General features: G+C 42.0%; 1 protein-coding gene across 1 annotated transcript in view; it reads right to left on the bottom strand.

The window, feature by feature from the left end:
- Positions 1–26357, bottom strand: part of LOC136863713 (uncharacterized) — a 562466-nt gene that overhangs the window by 138578 nt on the left and 397531 nt on the right. Inside the window, exons 15-16 of the mRNA XM_068226053.1 lie at positions 24921–25059; positions 14594–14721 (exon numbers count right to left, since the gene is read on the bottom strand). Of these exons, the coding sequence (XP_068082154.1) occupies positions 14594–14721; positions 24921–25059 (267 nt within the window). The remainder of the gene's footprint in view (positions 1–14593; positions 14722–24920; positions 25060–26357) is intronic.

The following is a 26357-nucleotide window of genomic DNA, read 5'->3' on the forward strand; positions in this document are numbered from 1 at the left end:
CTTGCAGGACAGGGTGTGATCTTATGTTTTCCCTAGATAATGTGGGGTAAAACAATGGGTAAGGTTTGAGTTGACTCTCCCCGTAGTAAGTAAAAAGATCAGCCAGTGTACCAGAGAGAAAATTACCCATCTCCTCAAACTTTTAAGTGTGTGCTATCAGACAGAGATAATCTGCGTAGATGAACTTCATTTCATTTATTTCTCCAGCGACTACGCATTCCTTGAAATTCTACCAAAAATATTTAGTTCTGGAGAAGTGGTGATTTGAGATAGTTTACCAAGCAAGGTTTAATGATGAATGGTGTTGTAGGCAGCTGTTACATCTACAGAAACTAATCCACCTATTTTCCTGTTTTCGAACCCATCCTCAATATGTTGGGTTATGCACAATACTTGTGACATAAAGGTCTTTCCTGGGCTAGAACCTGCTCTGGCTGAATCAATTCTTGGAGCTAATCTGTTAAGGAATATTCTCTAATTTTTAAAAAAATTGATGGCATAACAATGCAACTGGCATGTAGCACTTCGGATCAAATGGATCTTTTCCAGACTTCAAGGGTCTCTGATTTTTCTTTTGTACCAAATCTTAGGAAATTGTTTGTAGCACAATCACTTGTTGAAAAGCATAGAAGCCACTCTTTTGTATTTTTCTACCGAAATGTTTGACCTTTTCCACGTGAATGTTATCAAGCTTTACGATTCTTAATCTGCTAAACCGAATGCGCAAGAGAGGTCATTTGTTTTATGCTCACTGTCTCTTCAAATTTTGGACTTCATTATGCACCAACTGGCTTTGCTCTTCAACAACAGTTGGTGAGCTATTTGATTGGAAGAGACATTTGCATGTAGTTCTCTCTTGGATGGTTTAATGTCTTTATCAGTCTCCAGGCCTTCTGGCTATACTGGAACAAGTTAGATCAGGAACTGTTTGCACCCAACGGTTTCCTTTTCATTCTGCAAGGGCACTGGTAAGGTTGTGACTTGGTTCAACACTCTGTTCATCAAAGGGTTACTGCTGAAGGAGCGGAAGTACTCTGAACACAGTCGTTGTGTTTCCGGTGTAATGCCTGTAAGGCTTCGATCACATTGGAGGCACGCTTGTGCAAGTAATTTGGTGGCGCGCGCGTGCGTAAGCTGGCGTGAACAACAATGTGCTCACACTAAATGCAAGCAGGTGCAAGTTAATTATTATAAACAGGTCAGTCGAAATGGAGATGTCAGGCGATGAGTACATTGTTTTGTAAAATGGTGTTTTAAAGTTTTTATTTTTGGATGAGCAGGAAATCGGGGAAGAGTGGATGAACGAGTATTTTTTGGACAGAGAGGAAGATGGAGAGTATGCACGAATATTCAACGATTTGCTTAGACAGCCTGATAAGTTTTTTGAATAGTTCAGAATGATACCAGACACATTCTACTATATACTGGACAAAATAACACCTAGAATAAGGAAGCAATCTAATTTCCGAAAGTGTGTATCACCTGAAGAGAAGCCTCGAAGGTCAGAAATCAACTGAGATCACGCACGCTTGCAACTACAAAACAAACATTTTTGTTTCGAAGTGGAGTCGGATCAAGCTTGCGCAAGCGTGCACTTGCTTGTGGCGGGCATTGTGAGCGGCGATGGACAAGTCACCACTTGTTTCTGTCGCTCTCCTGCAGATTTTGTTTACATGTGCACGCTTGCGCACGCGCGCGCCACCAAATTAATTGCACAAGCGTGCCTCCAACGTGATCGAAGCCTAACATATATGTTTGTAACGTCTGGTATGTGAATGTAAATTTGGTAGATGGGGTTCCAATGGTCGTACAGCATACCTTGAGAACGAAGCTACTCAGGGTATGTCAAATCGAAGTTATACTCCGTCTGTAGGCGTAGCCATGCATTAAAATGTCAGGTGACCGCTCAAAACAAAGTGAATAGCGATGCGTCCGAGTGTCGTAGTGCTGTGGATCTTTCTTTTTTGCTATTTGCTTTACGTCGCACCGACACAGATTGCTCTTATGGCGACGATGGGACAGGAAAGGCCTAGGAATGGGAAGGAAGCGGGCGTGGCCTTAATTTTCTAGCCCCGGCATTTGCCTGGTGTCAAAATGGGAAACCACGGAAAACCATCTTCAGGGCTGCCGAGAAGTGGGATTCGAACCCACTATCTGCCGGATGCGAGCTCACAGCTGCGCGTCCTGAACTGCACGGCCAACTCGCCCGGTGCTGTGGATCCCAATGTCTCTCCGTCAGTTATTCATCGCTTGTGGAATCGCTACCATGAGATAGGCCAGTTCACAAGGAGTGTTAGACAAGGTCGTGGACGCATGACAACCCCACAGGATGAACGATAACTGACCATCTGTGCGTTGCAGCGTCGTTCAGCAACTGCCAGAGAACTGCAACAAGACCTCAGGAGGATCACTGGAGTCAAAGTGTCTGACCAGACAGTAAGGAATAGGTTAAGAGAAGTGTACTTACGACGCAGACGTCCTGTTCGGGTGCCCCGTTTAACGCAGCAACATCACGCAGGTCGCCTTCTGTTTGTCCGTACCCACGTTAATTGGCAACTTCGCCAATGGAGAACTGCGTTCGGTCACAGAAGAGTCCAGATTTCCCCCGACACAGCGTGATGAACATCGACGTGTATAGAGACGCCATGGTGAGCAGTACATGCCAAATGTTGTCCAGGAAGGCGACAGATTCGGACAAGGTTCTGTGATGGTATGGAGTGGCATCGGTATTGATGGCCGTATGGTTCTTCTCGTCGTCCGTGGTAATCTTACCTCTGCGGGTTTCACCGAACAGATACTGCTACAGCATGTGTTGGTTGCTGCATATGGTGTTGGCCCTGAATTCGTACTCATTCACGACAATGCGAGGGCTCATGTAGCGCGCATCACCAGAGCTGTCTTGCGAGAACTGGATATTGAGGAGATGGAATGCCCACCAGTGAGTCCCGACCTTAATCCCATCGAGCATGTGTGAGATAGGCTTGACAGAAATGTTCGTGGGCGTCCTGTTCCACCAAAGACTCTCCAAGACCTCGAACACGCTCTCATTGAAGAATGGGACCTGGTACCGCAACGTGACCTCCGTCGACCTATACGGAGCATACCACGTAGGTACGAAGCTGTGATAAATGCTCGTGAATCACATACACAATACTGAAGCTCTCTAACTGTGATAAAAAACCACTCTGGAGGACAGTTATCACTTTGTTTTCGCCCCTATCTTGATCCATTGAGCTCCTCTTCCCCATCTGAGTTTGTCATTTAACACCTGTATTCAGCCTGAAAATGAACGCCAAACCATCGATGTTCTTTTGTATACTTCACCGGTAAAGAATAAAGGTTTAGTTGGAAATATACCTGGGTGTGAGGTATTGTTTTGTGGAGTATGGCATACGTTCAAAAACATGTTCCCCTAATTCTTTTGAACTGTGTAGTAAGTTATGTATACTACGCGCAACGGTAAACAACAATAAGAACAAATATTAACATCAGGGCCTATCTCGAGTTTTATTTGCGTAGCGACCGCAGGAACGGGAATCACTCGAAGGGGTAAGGTTGAAAGAAAGTAGAAACCCAATTAGTTATCATCACAACATATATTTAAGAATACTAAGATCATTCCCTCAAAAAAAAAAAAATTAATTCAAACCAAACCCCACGGTGCAACAGCCCCGAAGGGCCATAGGCTACTAAGCGACCGCAGCTCAGTCCGAATGCCTGCAGATTATGATGTCTCGTGTAGTCAGCACGACGAATCCTCTCGGCCATTATTATTGGTTTTCTAGACCGGGGCAGCCATATCACCGTCAGATAGCTCCTCAATTGTAATCACGTAAGCTGAGTGGACCTCGAACCAGCCCTCAGATCCAGGTAAAAATCCCTGACCTGGCTAGTAATCGAACCCGGGACCTCCGGGTAAGAGGCAGGCACGCTACCTCCACACCACCGGGTCGACGATCACTCGATCCAGAGGATAAAATGACATTCAGTTTTCACAGTTGATCCAATAATTCTTTCTCAAAGGAGTGTTTCTAGGGCCATTTTTTGTACATGATCCCACGATAATCGAATAATTTCCAATTTCCACAAAATTTAAGATTCTTTCGCAAAATTAGATGAAATTTACAAAACGGCCAAATGGCTTCAAGTCACAACATACACATAATTTGAAAGGCCCAAAGAGAATTAAAATATTTGTAACTAATACTCTACCCAATTGCTTTAGAAATTTTTAAGGGAACAATTTGAGCTAGGTTCCATCAACCATACTATTAGCAATAGGACATACAAACAATTTTCTCATAAAGGTAGGTATTATTATTATTCATCAAAGTTCAAAGACTTCAAGCATGTTACTATTAACCTAAGTGGCATACCATACGATACATTAAAATCCCAAAGGAAGTTTAAACTATTAACTAATTTGTTTCTTCTTACACTTCATCCAGGAGAGATGTGACCGGACGAGTTGCCTGTGCGGTTAGGGGCACGCAGCTGTGTGCTTGAATCCGGGAGATAGTGGGTTCGAACCCCGCTGTCGACAGCCCTCAAGATGGTTTTCCGTGGTTTCCCCATTTTCACACCAAGAAAATGCTGGGGCTGTACCTTAATTAAGGCAACGGCCGCTTCTTTCCCCCTCCTAGACCTTTCCTATTCCATCGTCGCCATAAGACCTATCTGTGTCGGTGCGACGTAAAGCAGGTTGTAAAAAAAAGGAGCGATGTGCTGGAGATCAGTCTAAGCTTAAGTATAAATTAGCTGTGCTTGGAGCACAACACTTTATCAACAAATCCCGCCGATGTAATATTTTACATTTCTATTTAAATGATTTGCATAACAAGGTATAAAATCTAGAACATGCTCAACTGTTCTTTTCTGTCTTTTAACCCTATAAAGAAGAAGATACTGATGGATTCTCTCGACCTTAAAGTAAGTTTGCTAAGAATGTTGCCCTAATTAAGAATGGGAACAAGAAAAACGGAAGAAGGGAGGAAGCAAGATATACAGATGTTGGAACCCAAGGAAGTTTAAGAGTCTGAAGTTTAACAACGATAGCAAAATTTAGATGATGCAAGTACAAAGCGCATGTGGCAGAAACTCAACGAAAGTGAAACCAGTTAAGTTAAAAAACTTGTACCTCAATGTTTATCATCAAATTTGACACATAATGGTTTTGTCCATCATTCCCAGAATATTTTAATTCTGAAATTTGCATATTTGTCACCGTAAAGTTAAAAACAAACCAGGGAATACAGTACATATAGACGGTTTACGCACCACGTCATTGTTCCCGCAACTGTAAAAGCCCATAATTTAGTGGTATGAATATGTGAAGTTTTTAGAAAACCGTACAGATCAGTATGGAATGAATAAATAGCTCCAATGAAAGGAACTAGGCTCACTACAGTAGAAAGAGACTTGATATACTGAAGATAAAGTACCTCTCTCGAGCCCTCCCCTCACATTACGTAGATAGATGACCATGTTGGGAGGAGAAACCAGCTCTTCTACAATAAAGACTGCTCGAATACCCAGCAGGACAGGGACTAGCCATAGACAGGACGTGCTCCTATTTATATGGAGAGATGGAGAATGTCTAGAAGGTTCGAGTAGTAAAAGCGGCTGATGCGAGCACACGTCACAGGATGACGTTCAGCGAGGGGCAGACGGTTCAAAGAGCGAACAGTCGAGAACAGGCTATGTTACGGGGTAGGAAGTGCTGATATGATCAACTACAGGGCGTAGTTCGAGATGGAAACTGAGGACGAAGATGAACAAAGGTAAGGTACATATTACTCAAGGGCCGTTATCACTACACATATTACAGCAGCCTCGGGGAATGCAATGACGAGAACATTTCTGGAGAGCAGAAACAAACTGGTCATAATTCTCAGGAGAGGTTTCAGACTGAAGAACAGATTCATTCATTGATGTAGCAAAATTGTCTCATTGCGTTTTCTGGAAGATATTATCTCCTGCGAAATAGTACGCAGTGAGGACGTACAACGCTGCCATTTCTTGACGGATACAGTACTTTTGTATCCATCTCTTGGCACAGGCCAGAGTAAAGTGTAGCTTTCACCGAAGTCCCAGTCTCATCCATGGCTGTGACAATATGGAAGCTGCTGGGGTATGGGTGGTACTGAGTAATGGCATTCAGAGCACGACTAGTGCATCTGAGTGTTATGGAAGGTGTTGCTCATAGGGTCAGTCGTGCTGCAATAGCACATTCTGACCCAGTGAGGAAAGCAATAGCAAACCACCTCACTCCTCGTCTTGCCTAGTACGCCTCATTTTGGTGCTGCCATTGGTTTTTGCGGTTTCCTTATAACCGCATAACCTTTGGTGGTGCTATTTGAAGATACAACCAGCCTTTGGGCTGATGACATAACAGACAGACAGAGGACGTACAACAGTGACATCTGACACACGATAGGTCTGTGCTGTGTTTTGAGGATCGTGTCTGGTATATTCTTAACGCACTTCCCAGCAATTGACTCACTAGCAAAAATTAAGTCAGGGTTGTGGTTAATGTACATTGTGCCATTATTGGTTAATGTAAATATGCCTAAAAATGTTTGGAATATCGTGGGATTAGCCACGTTATGTGGTAGGGTGGCGTGTGCAGTCCTGTTGCAAATGGTGGAAAGCTCTGTATACACACAACCAATTCAGTTACTTATTTACAATACAGCGGATGTCGCTGCTTACGATCTCTATTTAAACAGAGGTGAACTATGCCATATTAGATGATGATTGGTATTAGTGTATACATTGCAGCACGAGTTTCACCTAATGTTTACGTTTCATATGCAATGCGTATTTCCCAGTTTGACCGAGCCAGAATCGTGGTATTGATTCAGGATGTACCATACACAAGCAGTAGTATCAAAACGCGGAAAAGGTACCGTGAGACCAATGTTGTGACTGATACACGGAGGGAAGGTTGACCGAGGGTGACAACGTCTCGTCAAGATCGGTATATCCGTGTAACAGCGCAGAGGAGACCAGCTTCGACTGCTCAACAATGACTTATCAAGGGCAACCGGTGTTTGTGTATCTGCACAAACTGTATGCAATTGCAATCGGCTGTATAGTGCCCAATTAAAGTCATTTTGACCGATTCGAGGTGTTCCACTAGAGAATCGTCATCGTATTGAGAGGAGAAGATGAGCCATCTAACGTCTGAATTGGGGGTTGGATGAATGGCGTAATGTCACGTTTGCAGATGAAACGGATATCACTTAAGCCAGGTACTCGACGGCGACTTGTGCAGACGTAATGGAAGCGGTGGAAAGTACCAGCATGTTCAAGAGGTGCAAGTGTTTGGATGTGGTTGTGTAATCTTTTAGGCTGGCATTTTTCATCGCCGTCGAACATCTTTAATACCAATTTGAGGGACGTTAACTGCCCAGTGGTATACCGATGAAATCCTTCAACCGTTTGTCCAACGCTTTTGGGATGATTATGGTGCTCAACTTATTTTCGTCGACCACAATGCTCACCCTCATCAAGATGCATCAGTGAGGAGCTTCATGAGAGAGGCAGGTATCAACTATACCAACTGGCCAGCTAATTCGCCGGACATGAACTGCACTAAGCATGAATGGGACAGGTTAAGCGGCTGGTTTGGATTGTCCACAGCCTCCACACACACACTTCCAGACCTCATTAGAGATGGAATATTCTTCCGAAAGATGACGTCAATGTACTAATCGCAAGCATGCCACAGCGTGTCAGAGGTCTGAACAATGTCAGGGGAAGCCACACAAGATACTATAAAGCAGACTGAAGAAGGGGGCAGCCTTCACTTGAGAAAATTAACTGTAACCTTTTCATTATTACTGTTTATTTGCGTTAGATATTGGAAGAAGACATTTAAGTCTGTAAAAGTTTACATTTCCAGGTTGCGTGTCTCTGCGATACAATAAACAACATTCTGATCTTTATTATTGCATTGCAACCTGGATATCCAACCCTTTTCATTTTTGGGCTGTATATACACAATGAAAGCCTTAGTCGAGTTGCTAGTTATTTCCTGTGCTGTTTCTGGGAGAATGGACGATACTGTCCCATATAGCTCGTCCAGTGATGTCATGGTCTCAGCTAGTCTGCGATAAGTTTCCGTACAGCCTACAACGCAATTGCTTCTTATACAGCAGTAATTGATTGGTTTAGTGCATTTTATGGCTTCTGAATTACTTGTTGAAGAGTGTATTTTCGCCTGCGGTAGAATTTTAAATGCATTTCGCACCGAAATTTGAAGATTCAAGAACTACAGAGAGTGAACAAGAATATCACCTCACAATAACATCGTGTCTACAGGCTAAGGTAGAGCATTTTGTACACCTACTGTAACGGGATCGTGTCTGGTATATAATATATTATTATATATTATAACAGGGTGAATTTTATTGTTTTTCTCTCTGTTTTTCACTCTGATTATCTATTCATCGAAGTCGATGACTTAACTATGGGCGCACGGAAATAATAATAATAATAATAATAATAATAATAATAATAATAATAATAATAATAATAATAATAATAATAATAATAATAAATTATATATTATAATAATAATAAATAATAAATAAAATAATAAATAATAAATAATAAAATAATAAATAAATAAAATAATAATATATTATTTATTATTATTATTATTATTATTATTATTATTATTATTATTATTATTATTATTATTATTATGTGCGGATATTTCTCGCTAGTACAGCCCTTGTACAGCAAACCCTCCGATGAGAGTGGGTGAAATCTGCCGTGAACTGGAAACTTCGTGTTATTGTGGTGGATAATAGTGTTGTGTGAGTTGCAGGGACGTTGGGGACGGCGCAAATCCTCAGTCCCTAAGCAAGAACATTAACAATTTGAGCTTTTAAGTCCCCAATCTGGCTGAGAATCGAACCCGGGGCCCTTCTGAACCGAAGGCCACTATGTTAAACATTCAGCCAAGGAGCCAGGCAGCGTTATGAGAAGAGTAACATTGTGTGTCGAACAGGAGGGGCTTTTCTTGAATATTTCTTGTGATGAAACATATTCATACATATCATGACTTTCCTTTCTCTTTTGAATGCGGCTACCAGATGGAGCAATGCAACGTAATGTGGAGAAAGCGCCGTCATCTGCGCTACCTCAACATAAGTTACCGCGGAGTATCTGAAGCACACGGTGCATTTCTTCTTTTTCTACCACTTTTCCCACACCCTGGCGGGGTCACGGGTGCGAACGGTACCGCACATAGGCATTTGGCACTGTTTTACGGCAGATGCCCTTCCTGACGCCAACGTTGAGTGGAGGGATGTATTCACTATTGCGTGTTTCTGTGGTGTTTAGTAGCGCAGTGTGCTGTGTGAATGGGTCAGTCCGTTGTGAGCTGCGGCAGAGAGCGGTTCGCTGTACTCTGCCTTCCTTGCGTGTGAAGTTGGTGCGTTAATATTTTTCAGTAAAGTGCAGTAAAGTGACAATGGCAACCAATAGCATTAGGAGAAATACAATAAAATGTGCATTTACCGATAAGACAAATAAACCGGGGCCAGCAGAAATTCATGAGTGGATTCAGCAAACCTTAAAACTTACCGTGGATCAACTGGAAGCCATTCAACTCGATAATCTGGAAACCGCTGTTTACATCAAGCTAACCAGCAAACTACTGATGGAGAAGATATTACTAACTACAAACGGAAAATCACAGGTACGAAAATTGAATGGTTCCTTCTCTGATGTTGTTATTACATGTGCAGATGTTGACAGTAAGTTGGTCCGAATAATGAACCTACAATGCCGAACGATAAAATAATGTCATTTTTTAACAAGTATGGGAAAGTCAGGGAAATTAGAAATGAAAGATGGTCTTCAACTTACATCTATAACATTTACAGTGGTATCAGAGCTATGCGAATAGAACTTAAAACTGCCATACCACCCATCGTGTCCATAGAGGGATATAAAGCGGAGGTTATATATGAAGGGCAACCTAAATCTTGCTTTTACTGCAACGCTACGGATCACTTTAGACAAGATTGCCCCATACGGCGAGGTGGGAACGACAACAAAACAGGGCCTAGGTTACTCAGTGATATCGTTGCGGAAAGGGAACATCACACTGATTCACCCGCTGTGTTAGAGATATATACTATACCCACAAGCCTACCTCACACGGACAAACCTGCCCCAGTACAAACACAGGATGCAGATCAACATGCAGTTGATGAATCACTTACTCATTCCAATGCCTTATCGCCAACACAAGTCAGCAAGGCAACCTCACCGGACGACATATCCACACCGCAACAACTACAGCTATCAGCACAAGACGAACAAGAGCAACAGCAAACATCCGATAGAAGTCAACACAAGACTGAAGGTCATGTCGGAACAGAACTTTCTCTCATAAACAATCACGAACAGGAAATTGTAAACACACTTGTCAACACTGAAGCGGAGAATACAATAAATGCTACGACACTAGAGAAACCAGGAGAGAAGGACATAGTTATTCAACCACCTAACAAGAGCGTTATTCTAGACACTACGACTAATAGCATGCAATGGGCTGATGAGATCGAAGCGGACACCTCGAATCTTATGGAAATAGAAGAGACGAGGTCAGGGAATCAAGACAGCTTGAAGACAAACGAAACATCAACCCAAGAAGTTGCACTTTCGAAAAGCAAAACAAAAGTAAAAACACATAGACCCTCGAGGGAGGAAACACAGAAGCCATACAACAGCAGAGACCCGCGGCTACAGGGGAGTAGAGTAGGAGACAGACGATAGAGTCCTTCCCCCCATCCCCGTTGAATGTATTAGGAGAAGAAACATGTATATTTTCACGATTATGCTGTTAACATACACACTGATGACACTAAATATAAATTATATTCAAACTGCAAGTAAACAGTCGCTCCTTAAACAGATTATTCGTGACTAGGACGTGGATATTGTTATGTTGCAAGAAGTGGCAACCGAAGATCTTGCTCCCATTCCTGAACACGATAAAATTATTAATGTTAACGAGCACAAACGCGGTACAGCCATATACATTAAGGACAATATACCATACTCGGACACAGCGCTCCTGCCAGATTCTCGAGGTATCAGCATCCGTATTCGGGACTTACTAATTGTAAACATATATGCCCCATCCGGCTCACAAGCAAGGACGCAAAGACGGCTGTTCTATACCACAGACATCCTTCCACTTATTTACAGACATAGGGACAATATGATCCTTGGAGGTGATTTTAACGCAGTATTATCACCCAAAGACCAAACAGGATAGTTCCAGGGATGTCCCGCGCTATCTAATTTAATAAGAGGGCTACGTCTAAAAGATACATGGGAAGTGAAGCAACAGAGGTCAACTGGATATACGTATTATTACCAAGGTGGCGCTTCTCGTCTAGGTAGAATATATGTCAGCGGGGGACTCAAAGAACACGTGAGGGAAACAGATGTCTGCCCAGTGGAATTTTCAAAAAATTGTGCGTTTATCTGTAAGATCCGACAACCTGATTGGGGACCAAGACGCGGACGAGGAATTTGGAGGTTAAATGAATCTATTTTGAAGAACATGGACTTGAGAGAAAGATTTTTCGCTGAATGGCAAAAATGGAAAACCTACATACCCCGATATAGAGATACTCTTGATTGGTGGCTTTCATACGCTAAACCGCGCACAATCTGGCTATTGAAGTCATATAATGCTGAGAGGAGAAGGCACTTAAACCACACGACAGAATTCTACTATAAATGTTTAAGACAGCTATATAAGGAGGATCCTACCAACCCTGATACCTATCGAAGAATAAAGAAAACAAGAGCACAGCTACTAACGATACAGCGACGAGAAATGGAAGGTTTGAAAATTCAAGCGCAAGATCGTCAAGTTCTAGGCAACGAGTCTCCTTCCAGTTACTACCTTATAAGAAATTGCAGGAAAGGACGTCAAAATACATCCATAACATCGAAACAACTACTGGACAAATAACGAACAGCCCCGAAATAATAAAAGAAATGGCGGAAAGTTTTTTCAGTCCTTGTATAACGAAGAGCCGCCCACCATCATAAATCACCAACACCCCTTCTTTGATGGTATAAGAGGAAGAATTCAGCATAGGGAACAAGAAAGTTTGACCCAAGACATCACCTTAGCAGAAATCCAGCAGGCAATACTGCAAAGCGCACCGAATAAATCTCCTGGTCCCGATGGTCTAGGAAGAGCTTTTTACATGACGTACTGGTCCATAATTAACGACGAACTTGTTGCAGCAATGAATGATGCCTGTAATCCAAAAAGGAACATCGGTAAGATGAAAGAAGGCCTTGTGGTCCTTCTTCCCAAGATGACAAATCCAACTAAGTTATCTGACTTTCGGCCCATAACGCTCTTAAATTTTGACTATAAGCTACTAACTAAATGTGTGAAAAAGAGACTAACTGCGTTTATGGAGGACGCCACATCCGAACACCAGTCTGGTGCGATACCAGGAAGATGTTAATAAATTCTCTATGTGTCATTCGGGATATTATAAGCGAGTCATTGGTCAACAATAAAAAGAAACTGCTAATATCACTAGATTTTGACCACGCATTTGACAGGGTAAACCACAAATATATAATTGAAACACTCAATGCCCTTGGCTTTGACACTCGATTCACGACTCTCGTGGGCAAAATTCTTAATGGAGGCTCTTCAAAGATTAACATAAATGGTTATTTAACATGGCCAATCCACATCCACAGAGGAGTATGGCAAGGGTGTCCGCTGTCTATGTTGTTCTTCGTTCTATCCCTAGAACCCCTTCTTAGCAATCTACAGCAAATTTTCCGTCCTAGCAATTTGGATATTGTAGCATTCGCAGATGACGTTACTCTAATATTCGATCAAACCATTGATATCCAGCATTTGTTCAAGGTAATCGAGGATTATGGTAGATATTCCGGGGCTCAGCTGAATCCAAGGAAGACAAAGGCGATGTGGATTGGGAAACTGGGCCGAGTCCAATGGGCACTTCCAGAGTGTCTAACATTAACACAAGAAATTAAAATTCTGGGAATAACCTGCTTTAACAGTGTGCACAAGATGATCAAAAAGAACTGGGCCGATGCTTTGCATTCAGTCAGGGGTATATTGCAACAGGTTAGATATCGGTATTTCCACTTGCAACAAAGAATAAGGTATGTGAATATGTACTGCTTAAGCAAAATATGGTATCTGAGCCAAATTCTTCCCATGCCACGGATGATTGGTAAACGTCTAATTTCGGTTGTTGGTTGGTTCATTTGGCAAGGATCATTAATACGACTTGCCAGAAGTACACTCACCTTACCTAAATCCCAGGGTGGGCTGGGACTAATTGACGTCAAAGAGAAAGCAAAAACTTTGTTTCTAACAAGACACTTAAAGCTCTTTCACAAAGCAGGGGATCATAAATCGAAGAACTTCCTCATGAGATGGTGCAGTCTTCCACAATGCATTAACCCACCAGCTTATTATGACATCCATCATCATGCACCTCACGCAAGATATCTGAGAGTCGAGCTAAGTTATATGCCAAAAGACGTCGTCACATCTCCAGATGTCTCAACGAAAAAGGTTTATCGCTGTATACTGTCTCAACAGTATTTAGCTCCACACATAACGAAAGCAGCTATGGTAATTAACTGGAATCGAGTATGGAGGAATATCTCCCATCGCATCCTTCCAGACGCTGTAAAAGAAAGCTGGTATAAAGTAATCCATGACATTATACCGACAAACAGCAGACTTCATCATATTCATATGCTGGCGACGGACTTGTGCAACTTCTGTCAACATACAGATACAATCCAACATCGACTTACAACTTGTACGCAGATTCGACTGACATGGAATAAATTTAAACAGACGCTAAAGTGTATCATCGGACGTCCGAATACATACATCGCACCTGAATGGGTGATCCGCCCTGTATTTAGTTTACAACCTCCCCAACTGAACAGTGCCGTCGTGTTACTGTTAGGTTGTTACGTCGACTGTGTGCTGAAATCTTCTGAGCCTTACAGTGCCCTCGAAAGAATGTCCGAGATAAGTGACTATGTTTTAATGTGCATTCAATGTCCGCAAAGGAAGCGCTGGTTGGGAGGATATGTAGAGCAGCTAAGTAGTGTTCTGTAAGTGTGAAGTGCTGGAAGTGCCAAAGGTAAATTAAAAAAAAAAAACTAAATTTGGAAACAAACTAAGATAGACTGTATAAAAATGTGATATACGTTTGTGTGATTCATTCGTTTGTTACTTGTTAATTCTTGTCAAGTACAGATGGGCATTATTGTGATATTCTGAGACTTCAAATAATCAAAGAACATTAGGCAATTAAAAAATTTAAAAAAATATGAAGGGGAATGTATTGGGGCAAACACAAACACCCAATGCCCAAGATAGAGGAATCGGCCAGTTATCGAACCCGGAACCCGCTCAGCTGAAGGCCTCAACGCTGACAATTCAGCCAAGGAGTCGGACACCCAGTACATCTCTCATACATATTAAAAATTCTGTCACATCTTCCTTAAAAATAAAAAGGACTGTACTCACCTGGGTTGCTGCTCGAGACTTGTTCTTGTTTGCGAAGTTATAGAGATAGGCGGCAAGGTAAGCGATTGGATCAGATGGCCTCACTTCGGCAACCTCCATCAAGCCTTTTATGAGGGGATCTCCTAATGCTAGAACATACGGAGGAATATATATTAGTGTTGAATATTTGTCATAAACATTTCTCATGTAGGCGCGACTGACTTGTATATCTCGAGAGACAAAGGATCAAATATTAAATGCTGCACCCTTTGAGGACTCGAAGTTCGAATTCCGGTACAAGTATTGGCTAATTCGAGAATAGTATTTTCCTCTGACTTAGGGGCACGGCCACGATGGAACACTGCTTCAAGTTCCAGTGTGTACATCCCAGTCATAAAATCTAAAATACAGTCGATATAAATATTAAAATGAATTACAATTACATTATGTTTGTTTGTTGTTTAAAGGGGCCTAACTTCTAGGTCAACGGCTCACTATTAAATTAACTGTACTTTTTGGATAACTCGCTTCGGGGCGCGTTTGATAGCGGCCTACAGTAGTAGAACAGGAGTGAAGCCGAACGAACGTATACGTTTGGAAGTGAATTAGATGTTTGTTAAATAACATATCAACTAAACAGTACTTTTAAGTCACGTACTAACAAATTACAAGTAGCTTACCGTAAAAATATTTTCGTTACAATAAATGTTACTCCCACAAGTTGCGACATCCATACATGTACGATCTGTAGCCCTATAAGGCCTCTTCATACGCGGACAGTAATTTTTTTAAGTGCTATTGGTTCGGGGCGTCGACCCATGTGGATCTTTTGCCCCTACTGGCACCATTTTGTATGAAACTGCGTGTAGTTGGAATGGCGGTAGTGTGGAATGTTGTGTGTGAGGAGAGGAAGATTAAGGACGTCACAAGCACCCAGTCCCCAGGCCAGGGATATTAATCATTACAATTAAAAAGCCCTTACCCGGCCGGGAATCGAACCCGAGGCCGCCGGGACAGTAACTTAGTGGTTACTAAATTTTTAACTTTATTTAACTTTAGTGCTAAGTTGTAAGTAAACTATTAAGTAACAATTTAGTCAAGTTGAATAGAATCCCGTATACTTTTCCTTTCAAGTAGACTTCTCACAAGCTGCGCGCGAACTCATCGGAGTGCACGTGCGAACAGGCGCAATTTAGTCAAGTTCATAAATTGTCGGTAAAGTTACAGAGTTGATCATCGCAGTGAGTTCGTTTCTCTTTCCATCGTTCGTTATAATTGCTGAGAACGATGGCTACATGGACAGAAGATAACTTCCTGAAATGCATTGGTGAATACTTTCAACACGAGTGCCTTTGGAGTACTAAAATGCACTACGCCTGATAGTATCTGTCTTTTGTATCAAAGGTTCAACTTTATGCAGTAACTCATAAAATGTTACTTTTGATATTCGGAAGTTTAACAAATAAATAATGTTAATCCCTTCACGTCTGACCAAATTCCTTTACGGTTTTCGGAGACACCGAGGTGCCGCAATATTGTCCTGCAGGAGATTGTTTACGTGCCAGTAAATCTACCGACACGAGCTGACGTATTTGAACACCTTCAAATACCACCGGACTGAGCCGGGATAGAACCTGCCAAGTTGGTGGCAGAAGGCCAGCGCCTTAACCGTCTGAGCGACTCAGCCCATTGGATAACAAATATTCCTGTCGATCCTCCTCTGCTAATTATTTAAAGAGAGCTGTACTTGTTCCGAGATTATTATCCATTTTCACCCATTCCCTTTCTTCTCATAACTTTGGTCTCTAACCCTCAGGTTCCTCTAAAATGCCATCTAACGCGCGACGAATAACGTCACTAACAAGTTTTACTCGTCATTGATGGCCATTCATCTTATGTCTGATGTAGTTGGTGACGCAAGAACGACTGAACTAACTGACTTGAGTGACAAATTGCCATTTACCACTATACTAAACGCTGTCTTACGTTTAAACTAGCCTATATGAGTTGTCCCGGTGTCCCACAAGGCAGTACTCTTGGCCCCTTGCTGTTTTCTTTGTTTATGGACGATCTGCCGTCCGAACTCAACGAGACAGCGAATACCCTACTCTTTGCTGACGACTGCAAGATATTTAGAGAAATCAGGAATCCAGCAAATGCAGCTCTGCTACAGTCCTCACTTAATGCCCTCTCGAACTGATGCCGTACTTGGAAACATATCCCCAATCCACAAAAATGCAGCCACATGACCATAACACTATGTAAATCTCTTCTACCGACATCATATTACCTACTCGACAAGCCCATCACCGTAGTTACGCAACAGCGTGACCTAGGTGTAATATTTGATACAAAATTACAATTTAAGTCCCACATAGAAACATATACAACCAAGGCTATGAAATTACTAGGCATTCTCTATCGCTTCACAGAAATTTCTGACCCCATTGCTCTTCGTCACTTCTTCCTCACGATCATTCAACCTCTCTTAAACTACTGCTCTCCGATTTGGACAACAGCCGCCCCTTCCAATACTAAGCAGTTAGACAGAGCAGTGTCCTTCCTTGCTGCAATTGTAAGGAACAGAAACCCCAAGCTCAGAAATCTGTCTACGCAGCAGGTATTAATGGCAATTAATATGTCACCGCTGCACATCAGGCGACAGGTAGCTGACCTGAGTTTCCTCCACGGGATCTTAAATGGACATTACCGCTCGGAACATCTTGTCTCACTCTTCTCTCTCCGTGTTCCTTCCCGCTCCACTAGAACCAAAGACCTTCTCCACATTCCCCACACTCAGCACTCAATAATTCAACGATCTTTCCTAATCCGCCTCCCAACACTCTTTAACAATATTAATAGGGGACAAGAGCTTGATATAGCATCAAATAAAAGCATATTCGAGAGGAGTGTAAATAGTCTCTTAAAGATAAGTTGATGTGAAGGGATTATACCGTCATCTTGACCTACGACGACTTGGCTATGAACATGGACATTCTCATGGTTTTCGATTTGGAGAGTTGTTATTAGTAGGCTGTGTACCTGATCTTGTTAAATTTTGTTATGTTTGTTATATTTTATTATGAAAGTTTACGTTTGTTAAATAGTCTGTTGACAGTGCAAGTGAAATTTGCTCAGTGTAGCTGTATCTTGTGTTTCGTGAATAAATAAATAAATAAATAAATAAATAAATAAATAAATAAATAAATATAAAATAAATAAATAAATAAATAAATAAATAAATAAATAAACAAATAAAGTAGTATCTTATCAGTTACTACTGTACTAAACACTGTGTACGTGTAAACCTGCCATAAGTGATTTCAATCAGTATAATTTGACGAGTCATTTTTTAACCAATCTTCAATTTATTTTGCAGTAACTGCAGACACCCATCGACGGAGGGTTTTCAGGAAGAAGGTAAAGCAGCACTATACTGGTACTCTGCTATGTACTGTATCATGGACAGATATAATTACAGACATGTGCGTTGCCGGAAACTTTTGATGTGCTAGTGCGACATTAAACCACGAAAGAAAAACAACAATAAAACGGACATGAGGCATTTGCAAGTCCTTTTTGCTATAAGTACGGCCATTACGCTATATGCAATGGCAAATGTTATTAGGCAAAGAAAACTGCCGTTTTGATAATGTATAGATAAGATATAAATTGTATTTATATAGTCAGTATTAGCATTACTCAGAAGATACTGGTTAACTCACCAAAAAACGTAATCCTCATTTCCGCAATTATTGATGTTCTGTAGTGGGTAAATTGTGATTTCCTTACAGGTATTCACAGTGACATTCTATTGTTTTGCTTTTCCCGTATACAGTGTTAATATTATATTCATTAGGGAAACTCCTAAATGCACGATGTGGCAGAACATGTCCTTCAAATTAAAGGATTCAATTTAATATTGCACTACAGAAGGGTAACAAAAGGCTAACCGTACTGAGTTCTACGGGGCCGCCAGACTGTAGTCTACTGGAGCATTAGATATTTGTCAGGTGTCGCTGCTAAAGTGTGGAGACATACCCATACTGTGAAGACAGAATTGTGCCGCCTTAGTACAGATTCGTGTTGACAATCCAGTTGTTTGCCTTTCATGGGAGTAATCGGTTTTGGTATAGTTAAATGACGTTGGGAGGTGTTAAACAGTGGGCAAACTGTCGGAAAGGTTAAGCAAAGTAGTTTCGGTATTAATAATTCGATGCCAAATGTCAACGCTCTATCATTACTCCTTCTGGGTGTTGCATGTTCAGCTATTTGTAGTATAATATTTTACATCCCAAGCAATTTAAAGCATTGGCTGACTAAAAAGTTCATTTATTTACAGTACCATATCGATCATGATATCGTATTTAGCTGCATACGCGTGGACACCAGTTTAGAGGAACAAAAGTATTTGAAGGGCAACCAAAAGTCAAGTTCTCCAAACAAGGAAGTTTTATAAATAGGAGGCGTATCCGGAAAGTAAGTTGTGCTTGACCTTTAAAAGTAGAATGTATTTTTGGACGATTTTACGTCATTTTAATTCCTTATACCTTACATTTTCATTTATACTATTAATATTACGATATTTAATAGTGGGGAACCTGTTTATTATCCCCGCCACTTAAAATGATGTTGACTGTGATAGAATCCATGTCCTCGTGGCTTCTTCAGCATCGTTACAATAATGATAACACTGGTCGAGAAATACCTTCTCAGTCGGAGAAACACATGAAGTCCTCTTTGCACCAAGTTATACTGTTGGATAAGGAAGAGGGGAGAAGAAAAGTAGTACAATGAGTTTCTTCCTATCAAATGCTGTAAAGCGAACTTCAGCTGTTCTGGCATTGTGGGGTCGGGTATTGCCCTAAAAACCACCAACTGTCAAGCTACGTCTCTCGTTTAACATCGCACAATGCAGTTGCCTTAGTGTATTGCAAGAGACACCTTTGTTGATTATAGAATCTACAGGTAAGGATTTAACAAAAAAAAATCTTCGTTGTCCCAAAAGAAATATGTACATCATTTTGCATGTTAAAAGGCTGCAATTGAATCTTGCCCTGGTGCTCATATACGTCTCTACTTCATGAAGGACTACTACTTTGATCGAGGAGTCATGGGACATCCATATCTCATCGCTTGTTCCTCTTTGGTGGAAAAACTCTCCAATTTGCTCATTGTATCGGATAAACAATCAGCGCACTGAAAAAAAATTCTCTGTTCTCCGGTAAGTATTCTCGTCACCAAACGTAAGCAAATCTTCGCAACATTCCAGGTGATATGGTTTTACAATAATTGGTAGGGAACTGGCAGCGTTATTTGTGGGAAATGCATGGACTGAGTCAAAGTTGTGAGGTATCTGTTCGCATCGAATTTCTCTTCGACTGCACGCACCAAGTCGTTATTGACCACAAACGGTCGGTCACTTCTCTGGTCCTTCTCTATACATTCGTGTCCTTTCGTAAAATGTGCAACCTGCCTCCTTACTATTGAATCACTCGTAAAATTTACTCCAAGCACTTCATAAAGTTGATAATGATAATCGTCCCGTTTCACACTCCTTGCGTACAAGAAACTACGAACTAATTGTTTCACCAATGACGACTCCCACCATAGTCTAACTGTTTCATGCAGCTTTATAATTAATGAGGGAACTCGTTATGAATTCAAATAATTTTGATCCTAGTGCTGCGATGGCAATATTTAGGAATGAAAAGTACTTTCTGCATTCGCTACGTACACTGACTGACAGAGCAAATGCAACACCAAGAAGGAGTGGTTCGAAAGGGATGAAAGTTGGGGAAAAAACAGAGACGGCACGGACGAATAATTGATGTTTATTTCAAACCGATATGCAGGTTACACAATGCGCACGGCATCGACTCAGTAGGATGTAGGACCACCGCGAGCGGCGATGCACGCAGAAACACGTCGAGGTACAGAGTCAATAAGAGTGCGGATGGTGTCCTGAGGGATGGTTCTCCATTCTCTGTCAACCATTTGTCACAGTTGGTCGTCCGTACGAGGCTGGGGTAGAGTTTGCAAACGGCGTCCAATGAGATCCCACACGTGTTCGATTGGTGAGAGATCCGGAGAGTACGCTGGCCACGGAAGCATCTGTACACCTCGTAGAGCCTGTTGGGAGATGCGAGCAGTGTGTGGGCGGGCATTATCCTGCTGAAACAGAGCATTGGGCAGCCCCTGAAGGTACGGGAGTGCCACCGGCCGCAGCACATGCTGCACGTAGCGGTGGGCATTTAACGTGCCTTGAATACGCACTAGAGGTGACGTGGAATCATACGCAATAGCGCCCCAAACCATGATGCCGCGTTGTCTAGCGGTAGGGGGCTCCACAGTTACTGCCGGATTTGACCTTTCTCCACACCGACGCCACACTCGTCTGCGGTGACTATCACTGACAGAACAGAAGCGTGACTCATCAGAGAACACGACGTTCCGCCATTCCCTCATCCAAGTCGCTCTAGCCCGGCACCATGCCAGGCGTGCACGTCTATGCTGTGGAGTCAATGGTAGTCTTCTGAGCGGACGCCGGGAGTGCAGGCCTCCTTCAACCAATCGACGGGAAATTGTTCTGGTCGATATTGGAACAGCCAGGGTGTCTTGCACATGCTGAAGAATGGCGGTTGACGTGGCGTGCGGGGCTGCCACCGCTTGGCGGCGGATGCGCCGATCCTCGCGTGCTGACGTCACTCGGGCTGCGCCTGGACCCCTCGCACGTGCCACATGTCCCTGCGCCAACCATCTTCGCCACAGGCGCTGCACCGTGGACACATCCCTATGGGTATCGGCTGCGATTTGACGAAGCGACCAACCTGCCCTTCTCAGCCCGATCACCATACCCCTCGTAAAGTCGTCTGTCTGCTGGAAATGCCTCCGTTGACGGCGGCCTGGCATTCTTAGCTATACACGTGTCCTGTGGCACACGACAACACGTTCTACAATGACTGTCGGCTGAGAAATCACGGTACGAAGTGGGCCATTCGCCAACGCCGTGTCCCATTTATCGTTCGCTACGTGCGCAACACAGCGGCGCATTTCACATCATGAGCATACCTCAGTGACGTCAGTCTACCCTGCAATTGGTATAAAGTTCTGACCACTCCTTCTTGGTGTTGCATTTGCTCAGTCAGTGTACATGTTCAACTGCTGCAGAATGTGCAAATATTATATGGAGTATGGTAGCTGAAATAAAAGAGTATCAGGTTCCAGCATAGGCTGTACATTGTGCCATATTGACTTTGTCAAGATTGTACAAGCAAACATCAGAAATTAGACAGTGAAACTCTCTGTTGAAATAATAGCGCTTGTAAGGAAGCACACCGTACAAAGAATTAGTCACTCTCTTGGGAAAGCACACTGGTCGCTTCGGAGCGATGTATAGGTGGTGTTGCACTGGTGCCAGTCAGTCATGTGACTCTTCACGCTGACATAGGACCATGGCAATGAAGTGGTTGGTGTTCGTGTGTGTGTGTGTGTGTGTGTGTGCGTGTGCGTGCGTGCCAGTATGTTGTACGGAAAGAGTGTATCAAGATGGGTCGAAGCAAAGACGTGGCAGACTGGTAAAAGGGGGCTATCGTGTTTGGAGGTGCCCATGACCATACAGTGAATGAAGTTGCCCGAATTGTTTACGTATCAATGCAGACGGTTCAACGTGTCGGCTGGGAATGGTGTACCACTCGCGGCCTTGAAACACCGCGTAACAATTGCGGTCATATAAGATTCCAACCGACAGGGGACCGGATATCAGTGTCAGGCCTTGTAAATGAAACGCGGTTTTAAATCCGACAAGAATTGCTGCTGTAAGTGAATGAAACACCCTTAGAAACTCTCGTATAAATTCCCTCAACCTCCTCTCAGCATCAAGAAATGGACAAAAGCATCACATCTTAATGACGCATTGTAATGCACAAGATCCAGAATCACTTCAGAACGGCATGCTAGTAGAACCACCGAATTCTTGTATTGCAAACGTCCTTATTCTTAGATGTATTTATAGCACAATATTTTGTATAGCATCAGGCGTAGGATGAAAAAGGAAAAAAATAAAATAAAAAAATAAAAAATAATTAAAAAAATTAAAAACCTTATACTCTTTAAAATGATCTAATAATGAAAACATTGTTTATGTTTATAAATTCTTCTCTGTAACTTTTGGAAATGCACATTCAATAAAGCTCAGTAAAGAGGCCCAACTCTCTACCATCTCCTCTATTTCTCACATCCTTCTACCCACCTCCGTCATCCATCAAACGTCCCCAACCCGCTCGCAACTCTTGGCCAGAGCGAGGGCGTCACCCTCTAGGTGGCCCGCCCCACCCCTTCAGGGTGGGGAATGAAAACGAGTAAAGTAAGTAAGTAGTGAAAGAAAGTCCATCCCAACTAGTTTCCGAGCGAACATTGCGAAAGGAACTGCATGCAATGAACATTCGGAGTCGGGCACCTCCTAAGGGGCTATTGCTCACAGCGGCACATAAAGTTGAACGTTTTCGATGGGCTAAACAACACCGAAGACGGACGGTAGCCGACTGGAGGCGTCCAGCGAGTCACGATATTGCCTATTTTCAAATGATGCCGGGCATCGTGTTCACAGGCGGCCCAATGAGGGGTTTAACCCGCAGTGTGTGAAGGTTGTAGTTCAGACAGGAGGTGGTTCTGTGATGTTTTAGGAGTGTTTCTCGCACGGTGACTAGGGCCCACTCATTCAGGTCACCGTGAACATGAACCCGGATGTTTATTTCAACATTCTCGGTGAATAAGTGTTGCTCTTTATTCCAACATCTTCATGATGATTATGCTGTGGACACTCGCATTTTCAAAGATGGCAACAGCTGTGTTCATAGTGTTGCACGAAACGTGGCTGGTTTGACGAACACTCCGACACCCTGCCACACGTCAACTGGCCCGCTATATCCCATAAAAATGTGTGGGAGTATTTGGAACAGTGGGTGAAACGCATCAGCGAGTGGCTACAACTGAATATGACATACCAGCAGAACCCTGAACTTCTTTCCTTGCCAAATCAAGGCGGTTGTCGAAGCTGGAGGCGATGTTAATCGGTATTATAGCGATGTCTCCAGAGAGTGATTAATGTTTTGTTCGGTGCGCTTATAAACTCCACATGGTAGCCTATGGTAACTGTTAACTCAATTGAAATAAAAACATAAATTGTTTTAAGTAACAGGCTGAACATCATATTAGTGCTAAAGGAGGAAAATATGTCTCATAATATGGTGCAGAACAACAAGAGAATATTGAAAAGGATACGACTGAAAAGTGGAAGAGTAGAAATTAGTAGAAATACCTCGACAGGTACACAACTTGACCTATAGGAGAGCTGTACCTGTACTGCAAAGAGCAGCAAGACCAAGGACATGCTGCATAGTATGAAAACATCATCACTAAATAGCGTGAGGTTAACTACTTTATGTACGAATATATATTAACAAATCCAGCCATGAACTAATAGAAAGAATCAGATGATTATTGGTGACAACGCATGCAACTTGCTCATTGTAACTGGCCACTAGCAATTAGTGGGAAAGTATGTAATAATAATAATAATAATAATAATAATAATAATAATAATAATAATGTCCTCCTCTGTGGTGTAGTGGTTAGTGTCATTAGCTGCCACCCCCGGAGGCCCGGGATCGATTCCCGGTTCTGCCACGAAATTTGAAAAGTGGTACGAGGGCTGGAACGGGGTCCACTCAGCCTCGGGAGGTCAACTGAGTAGAAGTGGGTTCGATTCTCACCTCAGCCATCCTGTAAGTGGTTTTCCATGGTTTCCCACTTCTCCTCCAGGCAAATGCCGGGGTGGTACCTAACTTAAGGCCACGGCCACTTCCTTCCCTCTTCCTTCTCTATCCCTTCCAATATTCCCATCCCCCCGCAAGGCCCCTGTTCAGCATAGCAGGTGAGGCCGCCTGGGCGAGGTACTGGTCATTCTCCCCAGTTGTATCCCCCGACTCAATGTCTCACGCTCCAGGACACTGCCCTTGAGGCGGTAGAGGCGAGATCCCTCGCTGAGTCCGAGGGAAAAACCAACCCTGGAGGGTAAGCAGATTAAGAAATAATAATAATAATAATAATAATAATAATAATAATAATAATAATAATATCGAGCAAAATAAATTCGAGCAAAAACAAGGTTAGATTTTGTAAGTTAAAGCATCTTATAATGAACATACTGTATTTTGAAGTAGGCCTGCTACTGTGTAGTTTTACAATCGGATTTATATCTGGCCCAGAAAAGGCAATGGAAAATCCATTTCAATGTGCCACAAAGTAGCTTTCATGAGGTAGGATGTAAAGAACTCGGTTCACTTACATGCTGCTAAATAACGTCCCTCTTCTGTCCAGAATACTGGCTCTACTTGGCTCCTCACTGCTGCAACAAGGTACACGGAGTAAATATTTGAGAAACATGAGTGGTTAAATAATCCCAGTGCTTTACTTAATGTAAAAATCTCGAAAATCAAATGTCATTATTCATTCAAAGTGACGAATATTATCTTGTTACACTGTAGTATAACTGCTAACATAATAAAACCTTTTATAAGGACATTGACAAAATACAATGTAGACAATGTAAAGAATGATTCCCATTCTTTGAAACATTAGTTTATTGATTAAAGACACACTGTGATATTCCAGTTTTAATTGCTGCACACAATACATGCACACTAGTGATGTATTTCGAAGGTGAAGTGTGCCGTGTCACAAACAACTCAGTGAAAAAACTCCACTCACAAACCTGTGCACTTACATCTAACACCCTTTTTACACTCACATACTTAATGATGTTGCTAACTTAACGAGGGATGTGGTGCATTCAGGTGTGGGGAATGACGGTCTTCTCAACATACTGCTAGTCTGTTCTCGAATGGAGATCAAGAGCAAGCCCAATTAAACCTAGATGAAGAAGGCTAACCTAATACTTGTCTTTTCGCTTTGGTATTTCTTGTAATTGTATTTAGAAACCATTGGCATTTTCACACAAAAATAATCAGTGTATATATAATTTTCAAAACATGCTTATCAACAAAGTTCATGTAAGTAATAATAATAATAATAATAATAATAATAATAATAATAATAATAATAATAATATTATGGCGTGTCAGAAAATCACAACAAGCAGCTTCCATGCATTAATCTACAAGAAGCACACACTAATGAAAATTCGGACCACATATGACAGGGAATCCGATTTTAATCGTTATAGGCTTTAGATAGAGTTGTTACTATCTATACATAGGTAAATTGTTAATAGTCTAGTTGCATATTTTTACATACGATATAAGATCGCGTGGAAATGATTGCGACCGACCAGCTATATATCTGAACTTATATAGGGGAGATCCGAAGATTTGGATCTCTTAACTTTGAGCGGGCATAACACCACTAACTGTTGCAGAAATGCTATAGTTCTTTTTATGAAACAATTGACTTCTTATGGTGAACATATAAGTGATTTTCTTAAATTGTTTAAATATATTGTTTATTGTAATTTTCATACCTTTTCAAGTATAAAATGCTAGTTGCAAAATGAGTTTATAATTACGTAATATCGACTGATGTCGTGTATCTTGGACCGAAATGTTATGTAATTTGAACATTTACATTAGAACATTTTTAATGCATTATAAATGATTTCTTTTGACAAAACTTCATTCATACATAATTAGTGAACACTGTAGTGTATATAGGCCTGAATGTCACTTCCCATATGCTACACAATAACATGAATATTCATGATTGATTT

This window comes from Anabrus simplex, chromosome 2 (assembly GCF_040414725.1).
Source record: "Anabrus simplex isolate iqAnaSimp1 chromosome 2, ASM4041472v1, whole genome shotgun sequence".
NCBI classification, from domain to species: domain Eukaryota; kingdom Metazoa; phylum Arthropoda; class Insecta; order Orthoptera; family Tettigoniidae; genus Anabrus; species Anabrus simplex.